The following is a 12489-nucleotide window of genomic DNA, read 5'->3' as shown; positions in this document are numbered from 1 at the left end:
CTGGGGTTCAAGAGGACAACGTGAGTACTGAAGTAGGCAGGAGAATGCAGAAGCTAGGGGGACACTGGAGCAAGGCTGGGGGGCTGGGATTCCTCCACAAGGAGGACTGAGAGAGGAGGGCCAGTACGGGGTAAAGAGGCCAGCCAAGACCCATGGGCAGAAGACCCAGATTGCTGAGAGGTCAAATGCCTTGTTCACAAATTGTTCTGCGGACCCCCTTTCTCTGGCCAGGCCCTCTCTGAGATGACCCAAAAGCTGAACTTTGAAAATAGAAAACAGATACCCCGTATCCAAAACTGAGAGCAGAAGCAGCTGGGATTTCTTTCAGCATTACCTTGTCCCCTTAAGAGAGCATGGTCAGCCCTGACCTAAGGGTACTCCTCAGCCTTAGGGGGAGAGATTCTGACCCACTGGACCAGGACCGCAGTCCCCAAGAGGTCACCAGCCAAGGAACTCTCTCTATAGAGGCTGGCAGCACCAGGCCCCACAGCTAGGCTGAGACCCCAGGGCCTGAGATGACCAGCCAGCCAGCCCGGCCGAACGTCAGCCCTCCCACTCCCGCGACCCTGCACCAGTGGTGTCTGGTCTAGAGGATGGGAAAGGGTCCCTCCTCGCCCTTGAAAACCATCCCAGCTGCTGTGGCAATGAGATGTGGGCCCTGGGGGCAGAAACGGGGCCAGGACGGGAGTGTCCAGGGGAAAGGGCTCCAGGTATGCCTGGGACAAAGCTGAGGGCCAGGATGCCTGGGTGCAGAAGGAAGGCAGCAAGAGGCCAGGGAGGCATGGCCAGGGGCCATGGCCTGCAGCCCATGGGAAACGTGGACAGATGGCTCACGTGGCCCCCTTCTCCTCTCTCGGAGGCATGGGTCTCTGCCCACCTCTGGGTCTGAGGCTATTGCGGGAGCAGGCCACAGTTGCTAAGGGCCACCTCAGGACAGACAGCTCTTGGGAAGACACAGGTTTTAGCCACAAAACAGGGGGGACCCAAGCATTTGGACTGAGTCTTATTCCTTGCTCTGAATGCCTCCCACCAACTCTTCCCCCAGGAACTCCCAGCATCTTCTTGCAAACCCCCTAAATCCAGGACCCAGATGCAGACCCTGACCCCTCATCTATCTCCCCTCGGCACAAATAGCCTTGTTTGCAGGCTCCCAGCCTTGGAAATCCAGATCTGGGAGCCAGTGTCCCGTGGGCCCGCCCTTTGTCCCCCTCGGGCCTCTGTCCCCCTCAGGCTGGTACTACTGGGGGGAATGGCATCTCTCCCCTCACAGACCCTTCCACTGCCCAGCTCCCAGCCAGCCTCATTAGCATGCGGCACTCTCCCTCTGTCACCACGGCAACCAGCTGCTCAGCTCCCTCAGGCGTGACAGCACCAGCCATCTTGGTGAAGGGGAGGCCAGTTCCCTGCCCTGTCTCCCAAGGCTCAGCCCAGCCTGGCCTGAGGGTTCTCGCCCTAAAGCCTGCCTCCCCACCTGGCCCTGAAATCTCTGCTCCCTCCTCATGCCCAGCTCCCCCTCGGTATGTGTGCCCCTCCCCACGTCCACCTGTGGCACCAGCCCCTCCTCCTACCACTAGAGAAGAGGCTGGCAGTGATGGATGGCATTACCAAGGGTCCTTTCCTAGGGCACGTTATCTGGCTGCTTCTAGGTCTTCTCTTCCTGCTACAAGAGGCTGGAGGGGATGGAGGCGGGGCAGCTGGGATCTCCAAAAGGAGGTGCTCAGCACGGGGCTGGGGAGCAGAATGGCTGAGTTCCTGGGAGAAAGCTAAGCCTGAGACACAGCATGGAGGGACAAGAAAAGAGGGTGCAGGCACGGGGGACTCAGATCTGAAGGGGAAACTGCGGAGTCCAGAGCACAGTGCCACAAAGGAGGACCCAGCCCAGTCCCCTGAAACCACCACCTGCCAAACCCACCTCCCCACTCTCAGTCGCACTCCCTTCCTCTCCTACCAAAATCCCAAGAGGACCAGCCATCGAAAGAAGGAAGCCGGTTATAGGGGACAAGATTGAGAGACACACAGGCAGACATGTCACAGAGAGACACACAGAGGCATCACATCCCTAGGTGTGTACACACACTCCCACTCACACAAGCCTCAGACACACAGCCACTGACATGCAGGCACGCGCAGGGCCACATCCAAACATGCCTCCCACAGGGAACGGCTGGGTGCTGGGTGGCGGCGTCAGGGGTCTCCTTTCTCACTTGTTCCCAAAGCCCAACTTCCCTTCTCGTCCCTGCCTATCCTACTTGTTGGAAAAGAACTGTTCCCTTTTCTCTCTCCTCCTAGCTCCAGTCACTCCCCCACCCCACCCACCCCCAGCAGCCCTCCTGCTCACTTCTCTTAACCTGGCTGTCTTCCCTGCCCCATTTCTCTCCTCTCCTCACATCTACTCACCCCTCCTCCCTCCCCCCAAGCCTCTCTCCTCCACCCGTTTTTCCCCTCTTCTTCCTCCCTTCATCTCTCCCTTTGTTCCGGAGGAGACATGACATCAAGAGCAAGTAAAAGTCACATCAGCACTAAATCTTATCTCCAGCCCTCAGAAGGCTGCGTCCACCCAGAAACGCAGACTCTTTCTCTCACATGCGGAGGTAAACACTGACACACGGAGATGCAGACACAGATGCAGACACTCCTACAGAGGCACAGAGATGTGGCCCACGCCACCGAAGACACGGCGATGGAGGTGCACACACCTCCACACACACTCAGGTGCAGGTACACAGCATAGATGTACAGACGTGCACAGAGGCACACAACACAGAGAGCACGCGCGCACACACACACACACACACACACACACACACACACGCACACCTGGGTGCCTGCATGCCAGGCCCAAGGGACCTGAGGACATCTACAGAGAAGAGACCAGCCTACCGCGGACACCACAAGGAAACGTGGACTCCAGCCCCACACTCAGGCCAAGAGCCCCTCCCTTCTTTGATCCCCAGGGCTCCTGCATCCTGGGTGCTCTCCCCTGCTCCTCCCAGGGCAGGACCCAGGCCCAGCGATGCCTGTGTCCCTCCCTCTCCCACTTGCTATTGCAGGACGAGAACGTGGGCCGGTTCGGTGACTGGGATCCCATCTCCCGCCACCCTGCTGCCTGCCTTCTCCAAAGTGCCCCCGTGAGCTCACCTGCAGCCCAGCCTCCAAGACAGGACCATCCGACTGTCCTCCCTCTCCCTGGCCTAGTCTACCCCCCCCCAGGAGGAAAAGAAACAGGGCCAACCAAACCGAGGGGGGAGGTTCAGAGAATGACGGGAGCCCAGAGAGAGCCTGGAGGAGGGCAGGAACAAGAGACAGAAAGAGGTCTGGGGACAGAGCCCTGGAGAAAAACCAGCACGAGAGAAAAGGCAAAAGAAAGAGAAGACGGGAAGAATGGACAGAGAAACCCCACAGAGAGGCATGCTCCCAGCCCTTGCCCTTGGCCTGAGCTGAAGGAGGAGGCGGACCACCCCTGCCTACCAGCCAGGGGCCAGCGGCCTGCCGCAAGTGTCAGTCAGAGTGGAGAAGCCGCCGCTTACCCACAGCCCCTGACCAGGGCACTGGCCCCCACCCTCTGCCTGTACTCTCCAGACCCCAGAGGGGGTTCTACCCAAGTGCCGCCCCCAGTCCTACCCCCAGCCCCCCACCCCAGCCCCTGTCAGCATGGCTTTTCTAAGCTTCCTCAGCTGGGCAAACAGCGTCTCCTCACTCACTTCTGGGCATTTCAGAATCATCCACTCCCACTACCTGTCTCCTCCCTACAGAAGAAGAAGGAAGGCCAGTGGGCAGGCTGGCGCTGAAGACGGGCACGTGGAAAGGCCTGCCCTCTGCCTGGCAGTTCTCCCCCAGCAAACCAGTAAAGAGGGACTAGGCCAGAGGTGGGGCCAAGGCCACCGAGAGGACACCCAGACATCCTTCCCCGGGCATGGGCAGGGGAGGGAGCCCATAAGTGGCCAACAATACCCCTCACGTAAGACCCCACAGTGATTGATCCGCCACCCCAGTGACCAAAAGGTATCACTCACCTTCCATGGGGTGCTCCTCTACAGGCCAGCAAGGTCCAGGAAGGGGCGAGGCAGAGAGAGAGAGAGAGAAAAAAAGGAGGGCTATTAGCAAAGGTACCAAGGACAGGGCTCCCAGGGGAGTGATGGGTTCCCAGGCCCTGACACGAGTCACCCAATGTGGACAGCTCTGCTGGGGATGAAACAGAGACTGAGGTGTTTCCTGAGTCAGTGCCTCACATACAGGGTCACACAGTCCAAGAGGACCCAAGCCTCATGTTACATTTCAGGAAACTGAGGCCCCGGGTAGGGAAGTGAGCACTCAGGGTCACGTGGAGAATCGGAGGCAGAGCCAGGAGCGGCAGGCAGGCAGGCATCCTGGCTCTCCCGGGCACGGGCACGCGCCTCCCCTGCATTCCAGTGCGTCTCTGAGGCAGATGGGGATACGCTCACACAGGGCTTACCCGAGACACACTCACGCTCAGTGACACACTGACACACATAGGCACTTATCGATCCAGAGACACTTTTAATTTCTCACACCACTCACACCGGAAGCCTTTGCACACAGGACCCAACCACACCCCACCTCCCACCCACCCAGGGGAGAAAAATCCTGAGTATACAAATCAGAAAACACAATTCTGCCTCAAAGTGCTGTGAGACTCCCATCCTGGTCACTTAACCTCTCTGAGCCCCCAGTCCCTCTTCTGCAAAAGTGAGAGGGGTGGACTAGATGGTTTCTGAGGCCCCTCTGGCCTCTGGTTCTGTGATTTTATGATAAATGCCTTCTTAACAGTTGAGTGAGGCAAGGGGCCCCCAGGCTGGATGGGCCACTTCAGTGGTGCAAGAGGGTCCAAGTTCAGTGGGCCAAACTGTGCCCAAGCTACAGCCTTTGGGCAGTCAGCCCTCACCTAGTGGGGCCTGGGCCTGGGCCTGGGGCTCACCCAATGGGTCAAGAGAGAAGACAGAAGGAAGACAGGATGGAGGCAGTTCCTTCAAGTAAGCTGCAACTCCTGTAGCACGCTGGGCTCTGGCCTGCTTTGTAAAAGGACAAGTCACCCCTCTCCAAGCATTTCTGACACGCTCACCTACTGGGAGCCTTTAGAGAAGCAACAGGCGGGAACAGAAACAGCACATCCTACGAACATACAGACCCAGAGGGAAACACACACGTGCGCATGCGGGCCCCTGGATACGCACGCATACACACAAACAGCTGTTCATACACACTCAGGCTTACAAGCACACACCCTGGCCTCCTACCTCCAGCCACATTTTGTTATTTGCTCATTCGCTCTTAGGGGTTAGCTTTAGTGCAGAGACACACACTGTTGTTCATCATAGCTTTGCCACCCCATGATACACACACACACAGGCTAAACGCAGAATCAATACCTGCAGTGACCTAATACAGAGCATTAGATGCAGACACCACCACCCCACATGCCCTCCGGTGGCTGAAGACACACACCCTGAGATGAACACGGCTCCCTTTTCTGTCTATCTCCCATTTTCTAAACCTACACATACATGTCTCTATATATCTACATGGGTTACAAACACACTTTTACACAACACAGAGTTTCTTTTACCTGAGAGCTGCAGTCCCCTAAAACTGTGTATACAATGATTTTTTTAAACTGAATCGCATTACATTTGGGGAGACCTGGCTAGTTGAAGAGGCCCGCGGGAAAATCCTGGGGCTCTCATGAGGAGCCTATGTCAGATCTCTTTGGCTCCAGTGTGCGCAGGTCCTGGTCAGTCAGCACAACCATCTCTCCAGCAACTGTAGGACTAGGAGGCATGGTGACCTCTAGACAATCCAATATGGCGGGTACCGCAAAAGGCATAACCCCCGCCACCAACCTACGCTCAGGAAGGTGAAACAACCAAATTTGGTTTGCTGCCTGCACAAGTTTCCCCTCTCCTGGCCTTTTGAGAGGTGGCACCTAGGGACTCATTCTCTGCTGCTCTTCGCTTTCTGCTGATTCACCTGTGCCCCTCACCTGCCATCATGGCCCCTCCAAGCTCAGTCCCGCGCCATCCCCACTCCTCTCTCTTGTCCCTCCCTCCTCAGTGGTAGCTCACTCTCGTGGCTTAAGGACCCCCAAACTTGTATGTGCAGCCCCGGCCTCTTCCCTGAGTGCCAGTCCTGCATCCTCACCTGTCCGCAGCAATTACCAGGGCAGCTCTCTGCCATCCAAACTCCACCACTTCCGCCCTGCTCAACATCTCCACCCCTGCAACTAAGTGCCCGTTTCCTGCGTTTGGCAACAGCACTGCTTTCAACCAACACTTCTTGAGCAGCCACTATGCGACCCACACTCTGCCAGGCTCCATAGATTCCATTAGAGAGCCATGTGTGCCTTACGGCCCCTCAACATGCGTCAGCACGCATCAGCCTCACAGCAGCCCGCATGAGCTCTGTGGCATTATCTATCTCCTTTAGACAGCTAAGGACACTGGTCCAGGAGCACAAAATCACCGTGGCCTTTGTCCACTGCACTCCTAGGTCATCACAGCCCCCACCCTCACCTCTCACCCCTGCATTAGACTCCTGCTGGTTGGTCTCCCTGCCCATCCCCAGCCAGGCTCTCTTGACACAGGTACCAGATACACACCTGACCAAATACTGTGGTGATCAACATGCACACACACACACACACACACACACACGCACGCGCACACACACGCTCAGAGCTTTTCAGTAGCTCTGGTACAAACCTCTCTTCTGTGCTCTTGACCTTTATATCCACCTGCCTCACCTCCAGAAAAGCTCTACCTGAGTGCCTCGTGGGCTTCTCACCCTCCACATGACCAAGATGGACCCCCTAACCCCTCCCCCACACGCCCTCTCCCCAGCCTGCATTCCCTGAACGGGTTAGGCACCCAGAAACCAGCCTTGCTCTGTTTTCTTTTTTTTTCTTTTTTTAGCTGAGCCATCCTGCCACCTGTGGGCAGCTCAACGGCAGCTCAGCTCGGGCCAGGAATTGAACCGGTGATCCTGTTGCTCAGAGCTCGCACTCTTGAGCGAGCTCTTAACCAACTGAGCCACTCAGCTGGCCCAGCCTTGCTCTGTTTTCATATCAATCACCAGGTCCGTCAGTTCCACTTTCTAAAACCCTAAAAACTGAACTCCTAGAAACTCTTCCATCCCTCCATTACCATCACCACAGCCCCAAGGCCAGACCTTCATCAGATCCTCTCCTTAGAACATTAATAAGTCTCTAAAATGATCTCCCTCTAAAGCCAGTCCTTTGACCCTGCAACTCATAGTCCAACCACCGCCAAAGTGGTCCAACCAAGTCACAACCTTGCTTAAAGCTCTTCATTTGCTTCCCAGTAACTATAGAATAAAGTCCAATCTTCTCAGGAAAGTCCATTAGAAGTTTGACCATGCTTCCCTCCAACATCCTCTCCCGCAATAACCCAGGCTCCAGTCACACCCAATTTCTTCCCATTTCCCTAATATGCCATGTTTCTGCACATACTATTCCCTAAGCTTGAAACGCCCTTCCCCATCCTCACTCCTCTCACACTCAGCAGCCTGAGAAAGTCAACTCTTGCCTTAACACCAGGTCAATATAACTCCATCTGTGTTCCGAAGTGATCTCCCAGGAAGAGCAAGCCATCCGTCCCTCTTTTGTTCCCGCTCTCGATATGTATTGTGTTATTATTTCACTTATCGGACCTGCCTTGCAATTGTGTTTCCATCTCTGCTTCCTGACTGGGCTGTGAGATATCCAAGAGCAAGGACAATGTCTCATTCATCTCTCTATATCCAGCTGCTTGCACAGTTCCTGGCTCAGAGAAAGGCATGACTAACATTTGTTGAATGAATAATAAAAAACTTCTTCTCAAGTAATGAGTACTTCAAGTATGCCTGGCTCTTTCCATTCAATTTCATTTCCTCACCATGACCCCCTCGTCAATGGGTACTGCTATTAATCTCTTGTAGAGATGGGGAAATCAAGGCTCAGAAAGTGGAAGAAACTTGTCCAAGTTCATACTGCTGGTGAGGGACAGAGTCAAAATCTGAACCCAGATTTGCCTGGCTTTAAAACCTCCAATGGGCTACTTTCTTGGCCTGAAAGTCAAGACTTCTAGAAGTTGACTTTAACCCACAGCTCTGATTTTCTCTCCCACGAAGCACAACTATCTTGGTCTCCTCACCCGCCCCTGATACACCTGACTCACATCCCTTAATACACTAGACTCCTAATTTAGGCTGTTTTCCTGGCAGAAAAGCCCTGTCTTCCCTTTCCACCTCCACGAATCTAACTCAGTCATCCTTTAAGATCCAGCCAAGTCCCACCTCCTTCTTGAAGCCTTCCCTGACCACTTGGGTTAATAATCATGGTAGCATTTATTGATCATTTAGAATAGTACCTGGCACATTGCAAAAGATTTCCATTTATTAACTGATTCAGTCCATATACATCATTACGAACTCTATTTTACAGAGTAGGACATTGAAGAACAATGTGATTAATTGCCCAAGTTCACACAGCTAGGAAGTAGCAAAACTGTGATTGAAACCCGGGCGGCCCATGCTCTGAACCATTCTGCCATACGAGGCTTTCCGTGGGAGAATCCACCTATCTCTGGGGTCTTACAGCAGTCGCTCTCTGCACCGCTCTCTTAAGCAGTTGGTCTCATTCAGCCGGAAGCCATTTCCAACTGCCGAAACTGTCAGGACCACAGGTATTGGATGTTGGAGCCGACAGTGATTCACATACATGACCTCATTTACTCAACTTTCACATGCATAGGTTTTGACTGCCCAGCCAGAGGGCACAGATGGTACTGTCTTGCTTAACATAAATACGGGATTCCAGCAGATTCGTTCTTGAGGACAGTGATAAAGACCAGAAGAAAAGAAAAGAACAAGTTCTGAGCAGACAAAACCGGCATCCTAACAGATATGCATTAAAAACTGTTATTTTCTCATGGGAGAACCTCTCAGACCCTACCCACAATCCACTTAACTGTTAGTGAAAACACAATTCTCACAGGCTTGGGAATGCTGATTTCCAAGTTCACAAACAGAGAGAGAGCAATGGATATGGGTTGCCACCTGACAGTTTCTCCTAAGGGTGGAGGTGGGAGAACTAGAAAAAGCTAATATAAGAACTCAAAAATCCAGCAGTCAAGCATCATTTCAAGCAGGGACAAACCTCAACGAAGGAACCACTGGGTAACAGTCCAGTGTAGCACCTGAGGGGAATCACGACATCCTGAGTCATCCGGAGAAGGCGAAATCACATTCCAAATATTATGCTTAGGGAGGCGCGGAGGTGTGCAACATGTAGAAAGATTTCCATCTGAATGTTTTAAATGTTGGTGAGCTGGGTACTTTAATGGGGGAAAGCCTGCTTTCCAGAGTGAGTTCCTCCTTGAGGGCTCAGAAGACTGAGATTTTACTGATGGATTTCCACTGGCCTCTCTCAGGGCTGGGACAGCTGACCAACAAATACAGGAAAACCTTTGTCACATACCAGCGTAGGGGAGAAGCTGTGGCCCGAGAATTTGGGGTAGTTACTTGTTTCTGATGAAACACTGTCTCCAAACACCCCAATAAACCAAACTCAGGTGATCCACAGACACAGCTGATGGACCAGCTCTCCTTTTTGGGGGTCGCATGGAGAAAGCTGGGGGGCAACAGGCCCTGGAGTCAGCTCAGGGTTCAGGTCCCAGCTCTTACATGTCACGTGGTGGTCATAAGGATGAAATGAGATAAAACATTCAAGGCACCTGGCAAATGCTCAGCAGCTGCCAGGCCCCATGCTTTGCTCCCTTGGCTGCGTGATCTGACTCTTTCTTCCAACTGCTTCTTCACCATGTCTGCAGCCATTCCTCTCCCTCCTCCTCCCTCCTGGATGTTTTTCTGAAGTCTTTCACCTTCTCCTTGGCCACCTCATCTGACCCCCGAGCTTCAAATACTATCTCTCCATGCCTGTGGCTCCCACATCTCCATCTGCAGCCCCATCTTCAATGCAAAGCTCTGGTCTCACATTGCCAACTGCCTGGACACCTCTGTCCAGGAGCACCAAGGGACACCACGACTCAACATGTGCATGTTCTGTGGCCCAACCCGGCTCCCCTCCCAAGTTACCCTTTCCTTTCACCTGTCCACCATCCTTCCAACCATGCAAACCTGACACCTCATCGTCTCTGACCCCTCCTCGCCCACCCCCACATGCAAGAGGCAGGGTCCTACAGCTTCAGTCTCAGCAGTGGCTCTCGGCCACTGCTGCCATTGCTGCCATCACCCTTCCCTTGCCACTCCCCAAGACAACCGAAGTTCAAGACCTCAATATCTCTTTCCTGAACTATCTCCCAACTGATTTCTCCTCCGCATACCTCTGCCCCCTCTAATCCACTCTACAGCTCACTCCCAGCTTCCGAAACAGCTCTTATTATTCACATACCTGCTCAAAATTCTTTTGTGGCTCCCTCTGCCAATACTCTGTACACAGTCAGCATCCAATAAATGTTGGCTGAATGATTTAAGTCAAAATTCCACAACCTGGCCTCAACCTGCTTCTCCTGCTTTAGAGTCCACTATGTCCCCTGCACTATTTGGCGCCCCTCTGTGGACAGGACTACATTTCCCCCATTCCATGCCTTTGTTCTTACTGGTTCTTTGGCTTGGGAGACACCTCCCTCAAACCCAGTTACTAATCAATGCTCAAGGCCAATCTTAAATAGCATGCCTTGTGTTACCCATCCCCCAACTTACAAACTCTCCCCTTTTCAAAACCCTAAGAGCACTCTGCTTGTAATAGTAACGGTCATTTACTCACTAGACACTCATTCGATTCCCACAACAAACCTGTGAGATAAGCATGCTTATCCCCATTTGGGAAAAATTAGTCTGAACATTAGGTACTCATCTGATGTCACAGGCCTAGTAGTGAGTAGAGAAGTCAGGTTTAAGCCCAGATCTGAGCCTCCGGAGTCTGTGGTTTAATAACTAAGCCACACGGCCTCTCTGCATCTCTTTGGGTATATACTATGCGATCTTGTGTTGTTCTTTTGCTGTGTATTTATTGAGCATTTTCTATGTGCTCGACACTATTCTAAGCACTTCACAGAATTAGCTAATTTAATTCTCACAACAAATCTATGACATAGGTACTATTATTGTCCCCATTTTAAGGAAGCCAGGGCAGAGAGAGCTTAAGTCCAAGGTCACTGCTGAGAATCTATGCTCTTAACCACACACTGGACTGTTTGTTTATCTGCTTCCTCCATTAAACAGTCAACTCCCAGAACAGCGTCATATTCATCTCTGACTCCCCTTCAGACCCCAACATGAAGCCTATCACAAAGGAGGCTAACTATCTGTTCAATTAAATCACCAACAAACTGACAAAACACACCCAAGACACACCTCCTTGCCAACACACACTTTAACACTAGTTTCATATTTCTCTCCTAAGCAAGGTACATACCTGACACTGCCCTATAGCTCTACACACCAACTCCACTGAAGGTCTGCCACACACCTGCACAGCCTTCTGGCTTGATCACTTTTCAGCCCTTTCTCTACACACATGAGTTACATGAGGAGGAGTTCACATGCAAACCACTGCAAAATCCCAGTCTACTCCATCCCAGCTTTGGCAGATAATGAGTGGCACGTACACATGCTCAGTTACTCATTCTTAGCTCTATCTCAGTTACCTATGGCCAGACGCCCCAGAGGAAAAAAAGTAAATTTCCTAACATGGAGATTATCCGCCAATGGGCAGGCCCAGACCAGAGAAGGCAGGGGGGACTCTAAAGGATCTACAAATCCCTATGCACACCAAATATCTGAAGGCGGATCGGTATGTCTTGCATGTAAAGCTAAAATTACTTTTTCTAATGTAACTTGAGCAACCACAATGGCAAATATAACATCAAAGTCATCTAAAAGCTTTCCTGAATTCATAGTAGCTTTGAATCATCTATTTTCACAATAAACGAATATGAAAATAACTACTATTTGGAAGGGGTACTGTGAGTTCCTGACTTTGAAAAATGTCCTCAATCTCAGAAAAAGTTGAGAACCACTCAAAGCAAATGACAATGAAGTGACTGTAACTTCCAAGGAAGTTTGGGGCCTCTGGCCCTGAGATCTGTCTCAGAGATCAAGAGCCTGGCCTGCTCCCCTTAAAGTCTTCCTCCCTGAACCCCAATACCAAACGGCGGGAGCCCATTCCTTTCCTCCTTGGCTGGATGAAAATGTACTAGAAAAAACATAATGAGCACAGGATATTACAAAATCTTCCCAGGGGATAAGATACAAAAATATAAGGAAAGGGGATGGAGTCATGGGGTGTGGAGGGGAATCTGAGCTGTCACTTGCCTGTCATCTCCAGATGCAATCAATGTTTATAACCTCCATGCCCACCCACAACATATATCTGAAAATATACATATGCATGCTTTCATATGCATATACAGCTTTACTTTAAGCCTTTATTCTCTCAAATACGTATTAATAGCT

The 12489-nt window shown here is 52.1% G+C and overlaps 1 protein-coding gene across 27 annotated transcripts in view; it reads right to left on the bottom strand.

The window, feature by feature from the left end:
• NRXN2 (neurexin 2) overlaps positions 1-12489 on the bottom strand; it is a 104043-nt gene that overhangs the window by 78693 nt on the left and 12861 nt on the right. For all 27 annotated transcript variants that reach the window (XM_019645394.1, XM_019645395.1, XM_019645403.1 and 24 more), the window contains exon 3: positions 4014-4031. In XM_019645394.1, the coding sequence (XP_019500939.1) occupies positions 4014-4031 (18 nt within the window). The remainder of the gene's footprint in view (positions 1-4013; positions 4032-12489) is intronic.

Source organism: Hipposideros armiger, unplaced genomic scaffold (assembly GCF_001890085.2).
Source record: "Hipposideros armiger isolate ML-2016 unplaced genomic scaffold, ASM189008v1 scaffold_93, whole genome shotgun sequence".
NCBI classification, from domain to species: Eukaryota; Metazoa; Chordata; class Mammalia; order Chiroptera; family Hipposideridae; genus Hipposideros; species Hipposideros armiger.
Note: the sequence above shows the minus strand (reverse complement) of the source record. Positions and strands in the feature narration are given on the sequence as shown.